The 23,592-nt window shown below is 41.9% G+C and overlaps 1 protein-coding gene across 2 annotated transcripts; it reads left to right on the top strand.

The window, feature by feature from the left end:
* On the top strand, positions 1-23,569 carry STT3A (STT3 oligosaccharyltransferase complex catalytic subunit A). Of its 2 annotated transcripts, none has more exons than XM_037134167.2 (18): positions 1-99; positions 2,087-2,204; positions 2,919-2,979; positions 5,129-5,250; positions 6,061-6,206; positions 7,358-7,448; positions 8,543-8,649; positions 9,353-9,517; positions 12,781-12,961; positions 13,166-13,321; positions 14,251-14,342; positions 15,306-15,461; positions 15,698-15,886; positions 17,007-17,123; positions 17,240-17,342; positions 21,571-21,759; positions 22,645-22,760; positions 23,291-23,569. In XM_037134167.2, exons 2-18 carry the CDS (start codon positions 2,117-2,119, stop codon positions 23,327-23,329), a joined length of 2,118 nt encoding a protein of 705 aa, XP_036990062.1. In that variant the 5' UTR covers positions 1-99; positions 2,087-2,116; the 3' UTR covers positions 23,330-23,569. The 2 variants fall into 2 exon arrangements, with proteins under 2 accessions (XP_036990062.1, XP_036990063.1); XM_037134168.2 differs by lacking the exon at positions 1-99 and adding an exon at positions 159-180.
* Positions 23,570-23,592: the final 23 nt, after the last annotated feature.

Genomic DNA, 23,592 nt, shown 5'->3' with positions numbered 1-23,592 from the left:
GAGCTATTCAGGAGGCGGACCCGGCTTTTGCCAGGGTTGAGTGCACCGCTGAGCGGATGGCAGTGGGAGCTGAGCAGATTCCTGAGGAACGCCGGACAGGTGAGAGGGCCGTGCGATAAAACTTGAGAATAGCAGCAGGTGCGGCCCAGGATATTGGCAGGGCTGAAGGAAGTGCCAGAGGTGGGGCTCCAAGGGCAGGCGTGGGGAGGGGAAGCGGATTGGAGAGCGCGAAGGAAGGGGCGTGGGGTGTGGGGCGTGGTGTCGGGGGTCCCGGGTTGGAAAGGTGTCCAGGTCTGGGATACGGGTGCTCTTCGGCCGGTAGCGCGTGGGGAAGCTGGGATCCTGAGGCTGCTCTTGGAGGGGCAGACACTCAGGATGCCGAGGTGGCGGTTGTCTCGCGGTGGGGGTGGGAGACGGGAGGTGGGACCCGCAGGAGTGGGTGGAAGGGGGGTTGGAGGGGAGTGAAGGAGTTGGAGAGGGTGAGAAAGGGTGCAGGCAAGGGTGCCCCAGCTTTGCAGGCGCAGTTGAGGAGGAGAAGGGTTGCTAAGTGTTGAAGGCAAGTGCTTTTGCTCGTACTTGCCGGAGGCTGTTTGAAAAGCGACCATAGAGTACAGCGAAAACTGACTTGAATTACTAGCTCTTATACTCAGCTTTCACGTAGAGGTTTGAGTACTCGCCTTTCTTCTGCTCAGTGTAGGTTATATCAGTTTTTTCTTTTCAGGCATTCCAGCGAACAAATACAGACCTGAGGGATGTGGCTGGAATATTGATTTCCTATAGTTAGGTGTTTATTTTTTATTGAAAGATAAGGCTTTCTTTTGGGATTATAATTAAGAACATACGTAAAACTGCTCCTCTAGGAGCAGTTATGAATTATGACTGTGAATTATGGAAAAAGATGCTTGATTTCTCACTGTTGGACTAGGAATGTATGATTCTTCATGCCTTCCACCTAGCCCGGTGTTTTTTTTGTTCTTTCTCTTTTCCTCTAGTAATACTGAAAAAAGACCAAGGGAGGTGCAGTTTTTTTTCCTCCCCTGCAGCCTTGAACAGTGTTGCATGTCCTTTATTATTCTATTCTTTATAACTTAGCCCTTGACCAGCTCAGGGTTTCAGAAGGCAGTACTATCTTAAACAGAAATAGCTAAACCTCCTTTGGTAAAGAAGTGCTAATAAATTTTATCAAGTGATCACCGCGCCTAATGCTTCCCTCAACATTTTATTTTCATCTGATTTTTCCTGTGAGCTTTTCTCACTTCAACAGGAAACATTTTCTTTTTCCTCCAGATCTTCATGTGGTTCCATGAGCTGTCCGTGGGATCAGTGGCTTGAATCAGTAGTGTCAATTACAGAGATGCCCTGAGACAGCCGATTAGAAGCAGGTAGAAATCTAAACAGTAGTTACAGTGTGAATATCCCATGGGAAGTGCAGTGATCTGTGCATCTGCCTCTCTTCCCTAGTACATGGCAAGCATACCTGCATTAATCATCAGTCACACTCTTTGAGTTGACCCTGCCGTCCCACTGGTATTCGAAACAGAAGAATCCATTGAAGCTGCAGTTTACAGCTATAAGTTGTGCTAATTCAGCACTTCTCTTTCTCCACTTTCTACTTTGACTTCTGTACTCAATATTCATCCTTTGCTTTCTTTCATGCATCCCTGCCTTTTCTTGAATATTCTCTCCATATAGTTTTTTTTCTCTATTTACATTATTTTCTATTTTCTTTGCATCTCTTTCTCCAGCCCCCATCTTTCTATTCCTGTCTTTCCTCTTTGTACCACATGGTTGCCAGTGTTGCTTCTGTACTCCTCAGCTGTGAGGAAGTGGGAAACAGGATTATGTTGATGGGTCTAATCATTCCTTTTTAAGTCTTGACACCTAGGCCTGATCTGCACCTACTTTCTTGTCACCATAATTCAAACAAGACTTGGGTGTCAGTTGTTAGCCCTGACCTTCTCTGGTGTGTTCTCTAGCTCCTATCGCCTTAATGTTTCTCAGCCACCATAAAATAGGAAAGTGAGTTAGGTGAATTGAAGGTGTCCGATATCTCATGGTCTTGATTTTTCCATTTTTGCTATTTCAGTGACATCTGTTGCTACCCATCAATGTCAAGATGACTAAACTGGGATTTTTGCGGCTGTCCTATGAGAAGCAGGACACGCTTCTGAAGCTTCTTATTCTCTCAATGGCTGCTGTGCTGTGTGAGTTTGCATGTGCACCACTTTTTCTTTGGGGATGGAAAAAAATCAAGAATGGCTTTCTTATTTTTAGCAGATGGTAATATGTTCTTTTTGCTGTTTTCCATCAGTAGAATTTTATGAAGGCAAAAAAACACAAGGATTTTAAAAGGACCAGTGGTCATCCGGGAAAGAACGGGAAGCATGCTGTGCTAATTCTGGTTTTTTATAGGGCTGAAAGAGATTCTGAGGACCCTTGGACACTTAATTTCAAAAGGACATTTATTTTTTTTCCAGTTTAGTTGCCTGCCTTAGCATTTCTGAAAGTCTCTTTTGAGCTTCCTGTTTTAAAGTATTTTAGCTTTTTATTAGTTATAAGAATGGTCTTGATTGTTTTATCTCTTAGTTTGCTGCAAAGTTAAGGTTAATTGTTGGGAACTCACCTTATATAAAAGATGACTGTGGAAGTTGAGGGCAGTGTTAATAGGCAAATGCACCGTTGCAGGCATTGGTAATAGCTAGTTAAGTGTGTCCTGCCTGCATGAAAAATGCAGGTGCCATTGTCAGGAGGAAGTGGACTTCTCTTTCTTTTATGTGGGGAGGATGGATAAATACTTTATTCAGGGGTCATTTTATATTCCTGGGACATCTGTGCTGGATAATACTATTATCTTTGTACTACTACTATCTACTGTTATGGCACATTACCACTAAAATGTCAATTCTCGGTATTTGCAGCATTCTCCACTCGTCTCTTTGCTGTCCTGCGATTCGAAAGTGTCATCCATGAGTTTGACCCGTGAGTACCTTTGCTGGGTCTGTTTTCTTGGAGAAGCATTTGGGTTCATGGGTTTTAAATTCACATTCCAGTGAGCTCTTAGTGGTGGGGATGTACTTTATATACATGTACCAGGGGAACCCCTCAAGTTTTCTGAAGGAGATAATTGTTTTCTTCTGAAACATTTCTGTTAGAATCAACAAAGTGAGTCTTAAACTTACAGAAAATGTCAGAGGCATTGCTGGTATCCCTGCTTATCACTTAAGATCTGGCTACGCTAAAAGCTGTCTGGTCTCTGAGCTTGGTCAGCAGTTAGTGATACAGACTGAAGGAAAGGGGGCTGATGTATTTTAGGCTCAAAAGAAAATCACAAGGCATGAACTTGAGATCCGTGACTTATTTTATTTATGTTTAACAATTTATATGGTAGATATTGAGCCTATCAGTTAAGTTTTAAGACTGAGGAAAACCGAAAGCTTTTCAAAATTGAAAGTATGATTAGGGATTTTGTTTATTAAATGAAAGATAGAGGTGAAAGACATTTATTGAGCATTCATTTTGTCCCAAGCACTGTCTTACAGATTATCTCTAAAACCTAAATATGTACCTGTGGCGAGGGAGGAACACTTTATCTCCTTCTCACAAATGAGACTGAGGCTGGGAGCAGCAAATCAGGGTTACACAGGTAGTGCACGGGGGAGCCAGGATTTGACTTCAGGTTTATCTGTCTCTGGACGCTGGAGTCACTGTGCTGTATTGCTTAAAGTTAAGGCTTAATTACAAATTTGGAGAGCCCGAATCGTAGGTTCTTGACACACCATCGATATCTTAAAAATAGTATATTCAGCTTATGAAGCATTGATTCAGAATGCTCCCACAAAGCATGTATTCGCAAATTTGTCCTTTTGTTTTGTATAGATACTTGAAAGCGCTCTGAAGGCATACAGATACTTTCTTTGGGATTCTGCCAAAACAGTTTACATTTTTTCTCATGAATGAGGAAACTCACATCCTTTCATTTCTTAATAACAAATCAGGGCTTTGCTTCAGACCCTCTAAATGGGCAGGCTCTGGGGTGAGATGGTCAGGGAAAGCAAGAATACCTGCACCGTAGTCACAGAGCTGGAGGGAGCTGTAGAGATCTCGTGATGTGACGTTTCCTCATGCAGAGCAGAAAATGGAGGCCCAGCGTGGGACTCCAGTCCAGAGCCATTCCCACTAACTTAACACCTCCTCTGTCTCCCTCTGCCTCTCCTACTGTTTGGCAAAGGACGCAGTTCCGACACATGTTGACTGCCTGTTGCTCTTATCCCTTGTCTCTTTGACAGTTACCAAAATAACAATCATTAGCAATAGACAGAAGGATAGAGATTTCTGCTAGTTCTCCTGTAGCTGCTGACACTGGACTGGCCAAGGAGGGAATGGGCTGAGCGGGCTGAGCAGGAATGATAGTTGGTGATGACTATCTTTAGTCGGGAAACAGTTCCTTTTATTTATTTGTTTATATTTTTGCCATTTAAAAAATTTATTTTTAAGTGTGAAACTTAAGGGGTTACATAACTTGGACCTAAGCAACCATGCCTTTCCATGCATAATGCTAAGTGTTTTATATCAAATCTTTTAAAATGTAATTTGCATTTTATACTATTAGGTAGGTGGCATTTAGAACTATTTTAAATAACATGAGAATTAAGAAGTATGTATTATGGAGAGGGTTAAAAAATTTCCATCCTGCGTGTGGCGTTAAACTGACATCCTTAGAGATGCTCATCCCTCGAACGCAGGCGTGTGTCCCTGTGTGTGGTGTGGTGCCCCTGTCTCCGCTGTTTCGACTTCTGGGTGCTTCGGCGCTCTGTCTGTGGGAATGCCTGCGACCGGCCGGCCTGCCCAAGTATCCTGCCAGAGAGCTTTATGATCTTGTTAGCCTTTCGTTGCATTTCCTTATGAGAGAAACAGTGCTTCAGTTGAGGCAAGTGTGGAGCTAGAAATGAGACTTCTAGTAATAGAAGATGATTTCATGGTTGGCGTAATTTTTGGTAGCAAACCGACTTTATTATTGAGTAATGGTAAGTTCCTCAATGGTGTGATCTAAGGAATAAACGACTGCAGATTGGTGTGCGTGCCTGCATATGAACAGGAGGAGACATGGATCCTTTATTCTTTGCTGTAGGTACTTTAACTATCGGACTACCCGGTTCCTTGCCGAGGAGGGATTTTACAAATTCCATAACTGGTTTGATGACCGGGCCTGGTACCCACTGGGCCGGATCATCGGAGGAACAATTTACCCAGGTGAGGGAAATGGTGTTTTCTTTTAAACAAGTAGGTATTTGCATATTATTGCACCATTTTAAAATGTCTATGATGTCTTCATTTTGTGACACTTGTAATTTCATTCTGATTACAGATTCCTCAAAGTAGATCTTATATAAGTAGGAGAGCATGTACAGGAGAGTAGGGATGGGTGGTTTCTCATAAATTCTGGGCTTCTGATTGAATCCTTAGGAGTGAAATTTATAGGCCTGCTGTATGTTAGTATGTTGGGTGGTTTGCCAAGACCTGTATGTTGTCACTTTATTGGTGCTTGAATTTTCCCTTTCTCTTTCCCTTAAGTTCTTTTTTCATTTTTTTAAAGATTTTATTTATTTTTAGAGGGGAAGAGAGAGAGAGAGAAATAACTGTGTGAGAGAAACATCGATCAGTTGCCTCTTTGTTTTTTAATTGGTTTTAGAGACAGAGAAGAAGGAAGCAGAGGAAAGGGGGGAAAGAGAGGGAGGAAAGGATGGAGGGGGAGAGAGAGAAACATCAGCTTGTTCATCCATTTATATGTGCCCTGGCCGAGGATTGAACCCATAACCTCGGTGTATCGGGACAGTGCTCTAACCAGCTAAGCTACCTGGACAGGGCTTGGATCGGTGGCCTCTTGCCCACCCCCAAATGGGGGCATGGCCCACAACCCAGACATGTGCCCTGACTGGGAGTCAAATCAGCAACCTTTCGGTTCACAGGCCAGGACCCAACCAACTGAGCCACACCAGCCAGGGCTTCCCTTAATTTCCTTATCCCAGGGTAACCTAATGGAGTTTCTTCTTCCTGTTACAGGCTTAATGATCACCTCTGCTGCAATCTACCATGTACTCCATTTTTTCCACATAACCATCGACATTCGGAATGTCTGTGTGTTCCTGGCCCCTCTCTTCTCTTCCTTCACCACCATCGTCACGTACCACCTTACCAAAGAGCTCAAGGTGAAGGATTGGGGGTGACAGGAGGCTTGGGAATGGCTGTTGTTGAGCTTCTCTAGGAGATGGTACAGGGTGGGGGCTGCGCCTTCATGGGCAGGGAGCTGGAGGCCAAAGACGGCTTCTGCTGAGCCTTTTGGGTTCACTTCTGCTCCTCAGAGTATGTGGTTTCTTACCATTCACAACTGTGTTCTCTAAAGAGAACATTTAAAAGTCACGTGTAAATTGCTACATAAGGGGGTAAACATGTGAAATGCAGAATGTGAGGTTTAGATTTTTAAGTCCTCACAGTCTGAGGGAGAGGAAAAATAACTGTAGGACATACTCTAAAGTAGTTAGTTCTTCCTACTAGAAATGAACACTTAGCAGTTATTTGTTTATTTTTTAAAGTATTTATTTAAAAATTCTAAGCTGCTTGGCTTTTGTAGTAGACTCAGTAATACTGACCGTTTTTCTAGGTTTCTGCTGACCCTGGCTCTTTGGAGGCTATTTGTAGTTTGTGGAGCTGTGGAGTCAGGGAGATACCTGAGGATGTCAAACCAATAGGAGGGTTTGGGAAACTGGAGTTTAACTTGGCAGCTTTTTCATGCTTCTCCTTGCTGCCCTTGTTCCAAATTTGCTTCTTATTAATAGATAAGTTCTTCCGTTTTGGGTGTGGGTTATGTTTTGTTGTTCCTCTCGCCTGAGCTCACAGATTGCCTGGTGATGTTCCAACTTGATTGTGTAAGCTCCTGGGATCTTTAGTTCAGATGGGTTATCACCATAGTTGGCTTTTTAATTCGAATAATAATTGTCTCCCTTTGCTTGCACCTGCATAGTGTTTAGAGGTGTGACTCGTGTCCCGTGGAGTGCAGGTGTTGTTAGGGAGATCCCAGTCAAACAGCCCCTTCTGGGACAGTGTCTGATGTCTGACAGCTTGCATGATTGTCTGTCTTCAGCATATGTGTACTTAGTTTCAGACTTGGTATCAGCATGGAGAATTGGTGTGAAGTTTTTAGCTGTCTTGTGCTGTGAACATTTCTAGCATCACATTTACCTTTGAAAGTGTCGGACTGTTCTCTGGGCCCATTTTAAACAGAATGGACTAGTGGATCCTCTCTTCTCCTCTCTCATAGATGTATTGGTGTTAACTTCCTGTCTCCCCTCTTTTCTTACAGGACGCAGGGGCGGGACTTCTCGCTGCTGCCATGATTGCTGTGGTTCCCGGATATATCTCCCGGTCAGTGGCCGGCTCCTACGACAATGAAGGTAAAGCTGAATGTGCCAAAAAAGATCTATCACTTTGTTTTCCAGTAGAACTCCCTGAAGTGTATTAGAGTCTGGGTCCATACCTATTGTTTGCAATAGCAATAATGGCATTTGGGCAAGAAGATTAGAAATGGGCAGGAAGGGACCTCAGAGAAGTTTATATTCTCTCTCTGCCACCCCTGTGGAAAGTTAACTGGTGATTTTCCTTATGGAAGGTATTTGACTCACCTCTGGACTCATGAGAGTGGTGTGAACTTTTAGTGTTGAATGGTGCTCTAGTTTTAACATTTATTTGCTTGCTTTTCCTAGATAAGAGGAGTGGATGTTTTTAGAACTACAATGACTTTGACTCATTTTCAATTCAGCATATATTTATAGAGTGTTATTGGGAAAACAGTGTTAGGTATTATAAAGAAAGGTTATTTTGGCTCATAATTAAGGAATTATAGACATAGATTAATGAGTAAAGTTGTGTTGGTCTGTAATCTACTAAGGAAGATAAATGTAGCACAGACATAAAAATTCCTACTAACAGGCAGATAGTATTGTGTGCTGTGAAAGAAGTAAGAACAGAGCACTTTGGAAATGTAGTTAAAGGAGATATTAATTCAGAGTTGGGGATCAGGGAAGGCTTTTCGGAAGCAGTTTAGGTTGAACTGGACCCCGAGGTGGGGACTTCTAAAGGCCAAATTAAATTGAAAAGAGGGGCAGTCGGGGTGTAAGGACCAGGCTGTAGAAGGGGGAGATGTGGGACGGTGCAGGATGTGTGACACTCAGGGCTGCGCTAGCAGGGAGTGTAGTGCCTGGGGCGAATTGTAATGGTCATGGCCAGCACTCACTCAGTGCTTGCTGTGTGAGGGGTATTATCGTGAGTGCATTGCGTGCGACAATTTTTATCTTTATAACACTTACTGAGTAGAAACTATTATGGACTCACTTGCACAAGAAACTGAGACAAAGGAAGGCAAACTAGCTGTATTATAAATGAGTAGTAGATCTGAGATAAGAATGCAGGTGGTTAGTTCCAGAATAGCGTTCTTAAACATGATGGCAGCATGGCCCTCTGTTGACTTTTCGTTGCATTCTTTCTGCAGGAATTGCCATTTTTTGCATGCTCCTCACCTACTACATGTGGATCAAAGCGGTGAAGACTGGTTCCATCTATTGGGCAGCCAAGTGCGCCCTTGCTTATTTCTACATGGTAACTTTTCCCTGTCTTCTTCTAGGAGTCCCTGTCTGAATACCTGCTGGGGTCAACTGATAGGAGCTGGCAGTAGCTCTTGGGCTTTGAGACCAAGGACTGAAAGCTAGAGGTCTTTATACTGGTATCCATACAAAGACTGATCCAAGGCAGGCATGGATAGCAACTGTATATAGCAAGATAGAGATGTTTTAACTTTTAAAGTTCTCCAGATTCCATCTTTCCTCTGGGTATATTATTGGTCAACTCTCTCTTCTGATATGTTCCTCTTAAATTTTTCCTTTATTATATGTATTTATTTGTTTGATTTTTATGTGTACACTTAGACTTCTTTCCTTACCTACTTCCATGTGCTCACGTTTTGCATGTATCCTTAAATCCTCCGTGTGAACTTCAAGTAGATTGCGTGCAAATTAACCCTAAAGGTTGGGTGCCTCTTGTTTTGTGATTTTGATGTCAGGAGCTTTAGAGAATGGGATTGAGTTATAGCAATGGGTGCGAATTTGATTTACGGGTGGGAATTAGAAATTCCTGTTGAAAGAAATCAGTTATTTAAACTCTTTATGCCACTTGGCATAAATAAGGTTTATCGGTTTTTGTAAAGACATGTTCTTTGAAAAGGTCACAGGTCACAACCTACAGTATAATGGTGGTGGTTGAGGTGGAGCCCTTGGAGGAACTGTTCTTTTTTATGCCGCCACAGGTCTCTTCGTGGGGAGGTTACGTGTTCCTGATCAACTTGATCCCCCTCCATGTGCTGGTGCTGATGCTCACAGGACGCTTCTCCCACCGCATCTACGTGGCCTACTGTACGGTGTACTGCCTGGGCACCATTCTCTCCATGCAGATCTCCTTTGTGGGCTTCCAGGTGAGCCCACGGCTGAGTGCGGTTTTTAGCTTCTGCTTTTTCTAAGCAGCTCCGACTGGATCAGTTTATCTTGGATTTTGGTGAGGGGAGTAAGACTTACTCATAGCTCTAACCTTGGACTGCTTGCATTAACTGAAGTAACAGTTAATCATTAAAGTCTTCTCTCCATTAGTATTTGCTTCATGAAGTTTGAATTTATGACTCTCCAATAATATTTGCTTCATGAAGTTTGAATTTATGACTCTTTATTTTATGGGTTCGAAGGAGGAGGAGAGAATGATATTTTGGTGGAGCTGAGTTGATGTGAGTGATCAAAATTATTTGTAGTTCTTTTTAATGATGATGACCTCTGAACTTCTTAATGGGGCCTAGGCCAAAGTCCTTCAGGAAGCAGAGTGCAAACCAAGCCACATTATTCTCCAGAGTTAAAAGACAGCTGTTAAATCAGAATAATATGATGTGGACTTCTGGCCAAGGTGGAGGCATAGGAACACACATTGGGCCTCTTCACACAACCAAAATAAAGACAACAAAAATTTAGAAACAAAAAAACAACCAGTACTGACAGAAAATTGAACTGTATGGAGGTTGGACAGCCAAGGAGCTTTCCAACTTCAGGACAGGAGCTGTCCAAGGACAGCCAAGGATGAATAGACACATTCATTCAGACCAGTAGGTGGGGTGGAGTTAGGAGGCCAATCGGAGAGGGGTCATGGCACAGGAAGCAGTAATACCGGGCGCACAAGGCAACCCGGGCATGCAAATGCAGCGGGTGGACCCTGGGTGCACAGACGGTGGCTAGCAGACCCCGGCACAGGGTGGCAACAGACAGACCCAGTGAGGCACAATTGAGAAGCAAGGCACTGCACAGAAAGCTGCTAGCTGACCAGTGGCGGTCCCGCATTCACGCTTCTAGATAACTGGGGAACAAGACAGACTGCGCAACCCAGGGTCCCAGTGCCAAGAAATAAAAGCCTCAAAATACTGATTGAAAATACCTGTGGGAGTTGAAGTGCGGGGAGAGACTCCCAGCCTCACAGGAGAATTAATTGGAGAGACCCACAGGGTCCTAGAACACACACAAGCCCATCCACGTGAGAATCAGCACCAGAAAGGCCCAGTTTGCTTGGGGGAAGCAGTGGAGGGGACCGAAATCCAACAGAAAGCAGAGCAAGCACCATTGTTCCCTTTCGGACCCCACCCCCACATACAGCATGACAACCCAGCAACTGTGTTGCCCTGCCCTGGTGAACGTCTAAGGCTCTGCCCCTTATGAACAGGCACGACAAGACAAAAAAATGTCCGAAAAGGAAGAACAGATCAAAGCTCCAGAAATAATATGATTAAGTGACAAAGAAATAGCCAACCTATCAGATGCACAGTTCAAAACACTGGTGATAGGATGCTCACAGAATTTTTTGAATTTGGTCGCAAATTAGATGAACAAATGAAGACTACACTAGGTGAAATGAAGGAAAATGCACTGGGAATCAATAGTGATGGGAAGAAAACTAGGACTAAAATCAATCGAGTGGACCTAAAGGAAGAAAGAACCAAACAGAAAAGAATGAAGAAACAAGAGTTCAAAAAAAATGAGAAGAGGCTTAGGAACCTCCAGGACACCTTTAAATGTTCCAACATCCGAATTATAGGGATACCAGAAGGGGAAGAGGAAGAGCAACAAGTGGAAAACTTATTTGAACAAATAATGAAGGAGAACTTCCCCAATCTGGTAAAGGCAATAGACTTCCAGGAAGTCCAAGAAGCTCAGAGAGTCCCAAAGAAGTTGGACCCAAAAAGGAACACGCTGAGGCACATCATAATTATATTAGTCAAGATAAAAATGAAGGAGAGAATCCTAGAAGCAGCAAGAGAGAAGGGGAGTCACCTACAAAAGAGTTCCCATCAGATTGTCAGCTGATTTCTCAAAAGAGACCTTAACAGGCAAGAAGGGGCTGGAAAGAAGTATTCCAAGTCGTAAAAGACAAGGACCTACATCCAAGATTACTCTACCCAACAAAGCTTTCATTTAGAATGGAAGGGCAGATAAAGTGCTTCTCAGATAACGTCGAGTTGAAGGAGTTCATCATCACCAAGCCCTTATTATATGAAATGTTAAAAGGACTTATCTAAGAAAAAGAAGATAAAAAACATGTATAGTAAAATGACAGCAAACTCACAATTATTAACAACCACTCAAACCAAAAAACAAACTAAGGAAACAACTAGAACAGGAACAGAACCACAGAAATGAAGATCACATGGAGGGATATCAACAGGCGAGTGGGAGGAGGAGAGGGGGAGAAGGTACAGAGAATAAGTAGCATAGATGGTAGGTAGAAAATAGACAGGGAGGGCAGGAATAATATGGGAAATGTAAAAGCTAAAGAACTTAAGACATGGACATGAACCAAAGGGGGGGAATGTGGGTGGGAGAGGGTGTGCAGGGTGGAGGGGAATGAAGGGGAGAATGGGACAACTCTAATAGCATAATCAATAAAATATATTTTTAAAAAATATGTGTTTGGTTTCCCATGTTGTCCTAATTTACAGGTCAGCAAGTATTTCTTTACTGATCATCTCCTATATGCAATTCGCCAATAACCTGGAAATGTGAGAAGTAACAGATGCTTCTGGTCCTTCAGGAGGTTACAGAGTCTTGCTGTAGGGAAAGAAGTACATGCGCTGTCTGTGGTCTATAGCATGTGGTTCTGGAAACGTAGTTCTTGGACCATCAGCAGGGTCTGGGAACTTGATAGAAATGTAGATTGTGGTGGGTAGGGCACAGTTACTGAATCCAAAAATCTAGGGGTGGGGCTCAGCAGTCTCCACCTCCTAGCTCCCCACAATTACCATGCCTGCTAGAGTTGGAGAACAGCTGGTCTAAACAGACTCTAAGTGATGGAAGAGATTTAAAGTTCAGCGACCAGAGAGGAGAGTGATGAACTTTAATTCAGCAGAATCAGGGGAAAATGGTATTTGCATTGGGCCTCGAATGATGAGAATTTCAGGGAATGCAAATTTTTAGGAAAAGAAAATTACAGTACAGGCTGAAAGGTAGTAGCTCGAGGAAAGGCCGGAGATGTGATATGCTTTCTTCAGACGATGTAGCAGGTGAATTAGACCCTTCTCTAGATTGGTCCTAGTTCCTTGGTGGTTTCAGAACTCATTTGACCCCTTGGTCTAGCTAGGGGCAGCATACTCAGGTCTACGGTGGACCCGTTCTTTTCCGACGCCACTCATACAGATGCTTTCACCAACAGCCTGTCCTGTCATCAGAACACATGGCCGCCTTCGGGGTCTTTGGTCTCTGCCAGATCCATGCCTTCGTGGATTATCTGCGCAGCAAGTTGAACCCACAGCAGTTTGAAGTCCTTTTCCGAAGTGTCATCTCCCTGGTAGGCTTTGTCCTTCTCACCGTGGGAGCTCTCCTCATGCTGACAGGTAGGGAAGGCTCACTGTGGCTTTTATTTTTAAATGTACATGGATTTAGACGTGGAATAAATTCTCGAAGTAGTGATAGCATTTAAACAAAGACCTAGTCCTTCTCTGTCTTGGAGAATCTAATTAAAATGAGAAGTTGTGATTAGTTAGGGTTATTTTGTTTCAGGAGTGATTGTGAAATATTTGCTGTTTCTTTGCTGCCAGGAAAAATATCTCCCTGGACGGGGCGTTTCTACTCACTGTTGGATCCCTCCTACGCCAAGAACAACATCCCCATCATTGCTTCTGTGTCTGAGCATCAGCCCACAACCTGGTCTTCGTACTATTTTGACCTGCAGCTTCTTGTCTTCATGTTTCCAGGTCTGTCTGCCTTGTGTTGAAGTGTCCTTTGTAAGAATCACCATTTTTTTTCAAAATAAGCAAAATACCCTCGTCCGTGCGCTTTTGTTTTTTGCCTATTTACCTCATGCAGTACAGAAATGGCTGAGCACTCTTTTCTGATATTGAAGAAGAGTTGATGATACAATTGAACAGTCGCAGAGCCTGGGAATTTGAGTTTTCTGTTCATGTATAAGTTAAAATTCAACTCTAATTCATATTCGGGTGGTTTTTTTTTTTTTTAAATGCTTCTAGTGTCCCTCTCTCCCACCACCCACCCCTGACTCCTCCCATTTATCTTCTTGGTGGTATTGAAATCCAGAATAGGCATGGTTGATTGTAAAGCCTTCTCACCTAACTTATTTTCTGGCCAATCCAGATATGTTTTAGAATTTACCAATGTAGCAGGCTTCCTTTTTTTTTTTTTTTTACATTTTTTTCTTATTGAAAGTAAGCTATCTATTTTTAAAATATACACAAGTGAAAAAAAGATTTCAGTTTTCACCACATATCTGTTGCTACTGTAACATTTTGACGTATATTCATCCAGTTATTTATTGACTACAAATGAGGTGATACATTTTTCCCCCGACTTTTTTCATTTCAGAAAGAATTGTGATAATTTCTGGTTAATATTATTTTAGAGAAATACCGTTTAAGATATATTATTTGCTAGTTTTTTAAAAGTTACAGTGATGTGTAAAGGAGAAGGCAAATGGTCCATCTCTCTGCAGCAATATTTTAATTAATGAATTGCCCTCCATTTTACTAATACGCCATAATTTACCTCCTTCATGTTGGACATTTAGGCGGTCTCTGAATTTTTGCTATTTTAAAAAGTGCTATATGGAACATTTTTGCATGTATCTGTGATTGTTATTTTTAGCTGTTTTCTTCTTTTACTTTTGTAGTTGGTCTCTATTACTGCTTTAGCAACCTGTCTGATGCCCGGATTTTCATCATCATGTACGGTGTGACCAGCATGTACTTTTCAGCCGTGATGGTGAGTAATTCTCTCAGTCCTGGTGCACCTTTCCACTCCTAACTCAGAGGTGCTTTTGTGTTTCCTCCATAGCAGGAGTCAGAAGGTCCTGATGATGGTTCAGGTGCTTCCTGTTGAGCACCTGAGGGCTGAGTTACAAAGCTGTTGTTTACTGTCACAGGAATGTGTGACGCACTCACACATTGTGGTTGTGGACCCGAATTCCTGTGTTCTTACCTGTGTGTGAGGGCGAGACACTGGGACACTTGTTGGAGACCGTGACCCCGGGCAGGTTCCTTCCGCTCTCTTGTTGGGTGTCTTAAACAGGGAGATGATGGGTTTTTTCTTAAATGCCTCCAAGGATTGTCCTGTGCTAGGTTAAAAACAGAAGAGATTTTACACAATGTAACAAGACTTTCTCACACTTTTTTTGATCCCAAACCACAGTTAAGAAATAGATTTTTTAAAATTATAAGGTAGCTCTGGCTGGTGTGGCTCAGTGGATTAAGCGCAGGCCTGTGACCCAAATGGTTGCTGGTTCAATTCCCAATCAGGGCACATGCCTTATTTGCAAGCCAGGCCTCCAGTAGGGGCGGCGCTTAAGAGGCATCCACGCATTGGTGTTTCTCTCCCTCTCTTCTTCCCTTTCCCTGCTCTCTGAAAATAAGTAAAATCTTTTAAAAAATAAAATAAAATAAAATTACAAGGTAAATTAGCATATTAAATTCTCAGCAACTTTCCCAAAAATTTTTTTAAAAAGAAATTATTTTATATTAAATTACTTAGGACACATACACATATATAACTGAAAAGTAAAGTTTAAGAAATACATACTTCTGTAGATTTATCAATGATTTTTTTCTATTTTGTTCTATTCATTGAAAAGCCATGTTTGTTGTAAACCCCTAAATTGATGTCATAACCTCCTCATAGGTTGAAATCTGTCATTTTGTACACCACTGATTGGACCGCGATCTCTTTTAGGTGCGTCTGATGCTGGTGTTGGCACCCGTGATGTGCATTCTTTCTGGCATTGGAGTCTCGCAGGTGCTGTCCACTTACATGAAGAATCTGGACATCAGTCGTCCAGACAAGAAGAGCAAGAAGCAGCAGGATTCTACCTACCCTATTAAGAATGAAGTGAGAATTGTGCAACAGCAGGAACAGGCTTGGGAAGCTGTGTGTGCCTCTGTGTGTGTGTGCATGTAGATACATCTTTTTTTTGAGTGAGGGAGCAGAGGACTGTCATAAGTGGTCAGAATTAACCCCTGAGTTGTTTTGATTCATCTTCTCTGTTATCATTGACTGTGTGTAAGAAGCTGGTCTGTGCCGTGTAAATTCAATTTGGTTTTATAACACATTTTTCCATGTTATAGGTGGCAAGTGGGATGGTACTGGTCATGGCTTTCTTTCTCATCACCTACACCTTTCATTCGACCTGGGTGACCAGTGAGGCCTACTCTTCTCCCTCCATCGTGCTGTCTGCTCGTGGTGGGGATGGCAGCAGGATCATTTTTGATGATTTCCGAGAAGCCTACTATTGGCTTCGTCACAATACCCCAGAGGTAAAGATTTGGGAGGAGCAGCATTGGGTGGCGAGGGGGACGTTTGCTGTTACAGTGAATCAGAGCTTTTAGATGAGTGGAAAGCTTGGAGAAGTAACTAGAACTCTAGTGTTGAGTGAGCCTTAAAGGTCACCTCCATTCAATTTAGGGTTTCTTCTGTAGTGACCCTTACCTGTAATTGTCAACACTGCTCGTATTGTCAGCATGGTGACTTTCTCATGAGGTAGACCATCCCAGTTACAAAAGAAGAAAAAACTTACAGATAAATAATACATGTTTATTGTAGAAAAATTAGAAAACAGAAGCAAGAAAAAACATAAACTTTCCATAAAGTGATCACCTAGTGATAACCACTTTTAACATTTTGGCTTACACCATTTGAGGATTTTTTTTAAAAATATTTTTTTACTTATTTATCTGTAGAGGGGAAGGGGGGAAGGAGAGAGGGAGAGAAACATCAATGTAAAGTTGCCTTTCGTGCATCCCCTGCTGGGAACTGGCCTGCAGGAAACCAGCCTGCAACCAGGCATGTGCCCTGACTGGGAATCAAACCGCGATTGTCTGGTTCGCAGGCCCGCGCTCAATTCACTGAGCAACACCAGCCAGGCATTTGAGGATTTGAAGTTATTTCCCTTGCAGTAGCTGTTAGAAATAGCACTTCTGAGTTAGATTTGTAAAAAGTCAAAACTTTAAGAATTTTTTTAATCCTTTCCTGTTATAACCTGTGATTTGTGTTTTTGCCATCTTTATAACTGATTTTTGTGATGCTGTTAAAAAACATTTATTTAATACAATCATCTGGTGGTGCCAGGCTGTTTGTTTGGAGATAGTGAACAGCCCCCCATACCTCCCACTCCATTACACTTGTCTGTAAAAGGTGAGCTATGGTGACAGTATCGGGAATGTTGGATTGTGTCGTTTGCACTGAGATTTTACGATCGTATGTAAATGGAGGACCAAGTGCAAAGCTTTGTTTTCTGGTTAGGCATGCATCGTTCTGTACAGAAATTGATTAATTATCCATGCCTCATTGCCTGTCAGATGCATTTCCACTCCATTCTCTATATGTGATTTTTGGATGCAGTAGAAAGCTTGTTTTCCCTTCCCATGCCTCTTTCAGGATGCGAAGGTCATGTCGTGGTGGGATTATGGCTACCAGATTACAGCCATGGCGAATCGGACGATTTTAGTGGACAATAACACGTGGAACAATACCCACATTTCTCGAGTAGGGCAGGTAAGTAAAGGGATCGTTTGGGTGTTGGGCCCACAGGGCCTAGTGGGGAGTGTTTCTCCACTAGGTATTGTATGACCTGGAATTTTGCTCTGAGAAATGTGCACATATTTTTCTAGGCAATGGCATCCACAGAAGAAAAAGCCTATGAGATCATGAGGGAGCTTGATGTTAGCTATGTGCTGGTCATTTTTGGAGGCCTTACTGGGTATTCCTCTGATGGTAATGTACTTGATTCTATCTCTAGCTACAGGGCATTGACTCTGAGAAAACTAGATGATGCTCCTGTATTTCTGTGCTTGTACTGTTACTAACATTTTCCTAGTTGGGGAGGGTCCTAAGTATTTGCAACGTGCCTTTTTTTTTTTGGTTATTTTGATTTCCTTTTTTTTTGCAACAAGTAGGAAGTAAATGTAAATATTTCTCATATAGGTATGGCCTGCTATACTTGTCTAAGACCTAGGAGGACTTCCACAGCCAGTAAACAAACAACATCAGGCTTCTGAAAATGAATCTCAGATTCAACGTTTTTTAGTGGGTTTAAGCCATAGAATGATCTGCCAGCTTAAAATGTTTTATTTACTTGGTACATACATACACATGTATGTATAGCATATGTTCCCTATGATTATTAGCAAAACCATAATTTTAGAAGAATCATCTAAATACTGTTCTCTGCTAAAAAAAAACTTAAAAAAATTAAAGCAATACCTTTTTATACTTTTAAATGTTAAGCACTTCTGAACCTACACCCTCTTATAACATCAGTTCCCAGAGGCAGAGGGATTCCCAGGGTAGTCGGACCAGTTTACGTTCCTGCCAGCATTGTTTGAAGTTCTTGGTTGCTCTGCATCCTTAAACAACACTTGGTATTACAAGTCTTTTTCGTTTGTGCATATATGTAGTGCTGATACAGATGTTTGAATGATGATGAAGTAGCTGTTCCTTCATAGTAAACTGGTCATGTAGCTGTGTAAAAATGTTGTTCCACGTATTGGTGCATTCCTTGGTTGAAAAACATCTTTTAGTAATAAGCTGTCTTTTCTGCACTTTCTCTTACTTTTCACTTGTCCTTTTTTTATTTTTTAACATTTGAAATTTTTAATAGAAAAACAAATGAAATTTTAGTAAAGTATTAGGTATTTTTACTTCCTGGTGTATTTTCTTCCAGTGCCTGCCCATATGCAGTGATATTACCTAGATACAGTTTTGAAGTGCATTTCTTTAAAAAAATTTTTTTTCAATTATAGTTGACATTCAATATTAAATTAGTTTCAGGTGTACAGCATAGTGCTTAGACATTTATAAAACTTATGAAGTGATCCTTTTAGTAAGTCTAGTATCCATCTGGCACTATACATAGTTACTACAAATTAATGGCTATATTTTCTATGCTATACTTTACATCCCTGTGGAAAACAATCAAGATTTAAAGTGTTTTCTCAGATACTACATTATATGGAAATTTTAAGATAAGATACATAGTATTCACTGACTGATGATCCAGTAGATCAGGGGTCTGTTTATTAAGACCATAGCCATACCCATTCATTTATATATTTCCATTTTTCTTCAGTTTTTATTGAGATGTAATTGACACGTAACATTGTATAAGTTTAAGCTAATTATGTAAATATATATATATATATATATATATATGGCAAATGATTACCATAAGTTTAGTCAACATCTACTCCTTCGCATAGCTACAATTTTTTTTCTTGTAATGAGAACTTCTAACATCTGCTTTCTTAACAACTTTCAGTTAAACCACACAGCATTATTCACAGTAGTCATCATGTTGTACATGACGTCCCCAGGACTTCCTTACCTCATAGCTGGAAGTTTGTGCCGTTCACCCATCTCTGCCCAGTTCCCCCACCCCATTCCACCCCACCCCAGCCTCTAGTAGTCACACATCTGATCAGTTTCTGTGAGTTTGTTTTTTAGATTCCACACATAAGTGAGCTCATACAGTATTCATCTTTCTCTGACTTGCTCACTTGGCGTAATGTCCTCTAGGTCTGCCTGTGTTGTCAGAAATGGCAGAATTTCCTTCTTTTTATGGCTGAATAGTATTCCATCATATGTACATATCACGTATACCAGTAGTATCCATGTATGTACATATATATAATATACACGTGTCATATTTCCCTTATCCACTCATCCCTTGATGGGCACCTAGTTTGCTTCTGTGTCCCGGCTGTCACGAATAATGCTGCAGTGAGCATGGGGGTGCTCGTGTCTCTTTGGAGTAATGATTCCATTTCCTTCAGGTGTATACCCAGGCTGGGACTGGTGGGTTGTGTAGTAATTTTATTTTTAATTTTTCGAGGGACCTCCATACTGTTTTCCATAGTGAGGATGTATCAGTTTACATCTCCACTAGTAGTGCTGCACAAGGGTTTGCCTTTTCTGTCACTTTCCCCAGCATTTGTTACCTCTTGCCATTCTAACAGGTGTGAGGTGATGTATCGTGGTTTTGATTTGCATTTCCCTAATGATGAGTGATGTTGAGCACCTTTTCATGTACCAATTGTCCATTTCAGTATTTTGGGGAAAATGTTCAGGTCCTTTGTCTGTTGTTTAATTGGATATGTGTGTGTGTTGTGGGGATGTGGAGCGGGGGATGTTGCTATTGAGTTGTGTCAGTTCTTAATATATATTGAGTATTAAAACCCTTATGTGATACATGGTTTGCAAATACTTTCTGTAGCCTGCCTTTTCATTTTGTTGATTAATCTATCTCTTCTGCTTATGTACTCTTCCATTTTTAAAGCTTGTCGGGTTTTTGCCTCAAACATACCACAAGGACATACAAGGAAGCTACAGGATTAGTTCTGTAAGGGAGTAGAGTCGATGCACTGGGGTTTGTTCTGGGTCCTGTTTCTGGCTGTGTGATCTAGGCAAGTCTTTGTGCCTTGGTTTTCCCACTTACTGGGTGGGGGGAAGACTGCAGATACTACATAAAGACAGCAACATTATTTATTGAATGCTTACAAATGATATATTAAATCACATGGCAAACACAAGGACCACAAGGTCTGAATCCAGCCCTCTACCTTGTTTCTACCTGGTGGCAGCGCCGAGCTCTCACTTAACTGTTAAGGAGTAGTTACATTTATACAGTCCTAAGATTATATTCAGCCCTCGGGGGGCAATCACAAGGCTTATGTGGCCACCTGTGAAAATGAGTTTGACACCCCTGCATTAGATGCTTTACATACTCTTACTCATAATGCTGTAGCAGCTATATAGTAGACACGGTCATTTTTCTAGTTTGACAGATGAGACTGTAGCACATAGAGGTTAAGTAACTTGCTGGAGGTCACCCATGTAGAACTGGCAGTGCTAGAATTCAAACCTAGGCAGTTCAGATCCAGAGTCTGTGTTCTTAACCACTGTGATACATCCTAGAACCCTCTGCAGTAGTGCAATAGGAATCTTTTTTTCATGCGGATCAGTAATACTTTTTATACTAACCATCATTTCCCTATAGCCTGTGGGGGAGATACAGAGGGTAACATGTTCAGAGATGAGTTGAGTTGATAGTGGTATCAGTATTTTGACATAGAAATGTTGGCTTCTCATAGATATGCTTTGGAATTTGTAACTTTGCAGCTGTAGGTAAAGAAAGGGAGCGTGTGCACGCCTTCTGTACCTTTCTGGTAAAGCTGCCACTTCCGCGGTCAGTGCTGTCCAATAGAAGTACAGTGGAGGCACGTATGTCATTGAAAAATTTCTGTTAGCCACATCAAAATAAGTAAAAAGAAATAGAAATGAAATTATTTATCTTTAACTTTCTTATTTAATTTATTGGGGTGGCAATGGTTAATAAAATTATACAGGTTTCAGGTGCGCAGTTCTGTAACACATCATCTATACACTGTATTGTGAGTTCGCCACCCAAGTCAAGTCTCCTTCCATCACCATTGACCCCATCATGACCCTCTTCTGCCTTCCCCCCACCCCCTAGAAATGAATTTTAATCATTTTATTTAACTGAATATTGTACACACTTATTTTGTTTTTGGACTGTGTCTTAGAAATCTGGTATGTATTTTACAGTTGCGGCCCATCTGAATTTGGACTAGCCACGTTGCCGGTGCCCATAGCTCCACAGGGCTAGTGGCTACTGTGTTGGACACTCAGCCCCAGCCAATGTCTGAAAATAACTTCAGCTGTGACCTGAGTCTGGACTGGTTGTATAGGGTTTCAGGAGTCCAGTAACCTATGGGACAGGCTGTATATTTTGAGGAAAAAAGTTTTGCTCACACATTGTCTTTCCAGTTTTTATAAATGAGTTAAAGGGTACCATTTCCCATTTGAAAAATATTTGGGGACTTTTCTTAGAAATAGTGACCTTTTCTTTAGGTGATTTAGCTCCAGCTAAATCAGATTTACCTCTGTGACGCAGCAGCTCTGTCTTCCGCTTTCTTTTCCCTAGACATCAACAAGTTCCTGTGGATGGTTCGGATTGGAGGCAGCACAGACACAGGCAGACACATCAAAGAGCATGACTATTACACTCCAACTGGGGAGTTCCGTGTGGATCGTGAGGGCTCTCCTGTGCTGCTGAACTGCCTCATGTACAAGATGTGTTACTACCGCTTTGGACAGGTCTACACGGAAGCCAGTGAGTGATCCCCGACCACTTTAATATCAGTAGTAAGAGCAGTGCTAGTCGCTAACACAGCTTTTTTCGCATTCCAGGCACTGTTCTAAGTGCCTTACATCTGTTAGCACATTTAATCCTCACGATAACCCAGAAGGTGTAAATACTAATACTATTTCCATCTTCTATATGAGGAAATTAAGGGACTAATAAGATACTTAACTGCCCAAAGTCACCTAACTAGTAGCAGAGTCAGGTTAAACTCAGGCAGTCTGGCTCTAGAGTCTGTGCTTTTACCCATTATTATTTTTAAAATATTTTATTTATTTATTGTTAGAGGGGAAGGGAAGAAGAGAGGGAAAGAAATACCGATTTCTCTCAGGGCTGCCTTTTGTGTGTCTCCTGCTGGAAACTGGCCTGCAACCCAGGCATGTGCCCTGACTAGGAATCGGACTACGATCCTCTGGTTTGCAGGCCTGTGCTCAATCCAATGAGCTACGCCAGCCAGGGCTTACCCATTATTTTTTATTGTCTCTCAGGAAAGGGTATTGCAGTGGAAAAAAAGAATAAAGCAGGATAGAATAGATAAAGGGATTTTTATTTCTTAGATATATTGAGAGCAATTTGATTAGGTTGTCTTTCCTTCTGACTTCAGTTTCTTAGTTCTGCACTAAGAACTTATTAAGACATAAGAAGCCTCATCCTCTAGCAGAGGACTTGGATAGGGTAATGCTGGATTTGTCCTTACTGCCTGATGTCCTTTTGGGCAGGTCCTGCTCTCTAAGCAAACTGCAGGCTAAGGAATAACATTCTAATTAGTGGGTGATTTACCAAGTTGATTTACTCTTTCCTTAGGAAATCAGCACTGTAGAAAGAAGTGTGTCTCTTTTTCTTGTCCCTTTCTAGAGCGCCCACCAGGCTTTGACCGTGTGCGGAACGCTGAGATTGGGAACAAAGACTTCGAGCTTGACGTCCTAGAGGAAGCGTACACCACCGAGCACTGGCTGGTCAGGATATACAAGGTGAGCAGTGTCATGGGAAGCAAGCTTCCGTCCTGTCTGGGGCTGGGCTCTGGTACTTCGAAGTGGGCTGCACATTTCTAATGTCTGAAGAGTAGCTGGCAAGTCAGAATTCTACCATTTCCATTTTAGATTGTTCTGAGAGCATGGACACCCCAGTCTGCTGCCATTTTGGCAGTGGTTGCAGTGATGTTTTTCCAGCTGGGGTTGAACTTGATCTTTTTTAGTAATTAAGCAGGCTTTGGGTGAGGGGGGAGAAAGTGTATGTTCGTGTTTTGAACTACATTTTCTTCTACTGAAGGGTTTGTGGCACAAAGTCACAGATGAGTTTGTTATATCTCTTAACGTACAGGAAGACTGAGAACCCTTGATGTATTTGGACAGTATATCATTTATACTGCCCCTCACAGAGATATTTCGAAAGGCTAAGCAGAGAGTAGCTAGTCTCAAACCAGGGGGGGGCCCAGCTTGGTAGAGAAGCTCTCCCAAGTCGACCTGATTGTGAATATTAAACTGACATCTTTGTGTTGCAGGTGAAGGACCTGGATAATCGAGGCTTGTCAAGGACATAAACATTTCTTCCAGCTCTGATATGCTTCACACTTAGTGCGTCTCATTTAGGATGCTGAAGACGTTTTTTAAATACGCAGTTTATAACAGCAGAACATGATGGGATTAGAATTGTCTGGAAGTTTTGCCCTGGGCAGTATGGGCTGGGCCAAATGCAATGATTTTTATAATTCTGAGCAGGTTACCAAATGAAATGTCATGGCTTTACTTTGGTCAATTAAAGGGAGGGAATTTTTTTTTAACGTGCCTTATTTGTTTTTACTTT

Source organism: Artibeus jamaicensis, unplaced genomic scaffold (genome assembly GCF_021234435.1).
Source record: "Artibeus jamaicensis isolate MK-2021 breed Jamaican fruit bat unplaced genomic scaffold, CSHL_Jam_final scaffold_660, whole genome shotgun sequence".
Taxonomy (NCBI): Eukaryota; Metazoa; Chordata; class Mammalia; order Chiroptera; family Phyllostomidae; genus Artibeus; species Artibeus jamaicensis.
This window is presented reverse-complemented; position numbering and strand designations above follow the sequence as displayed.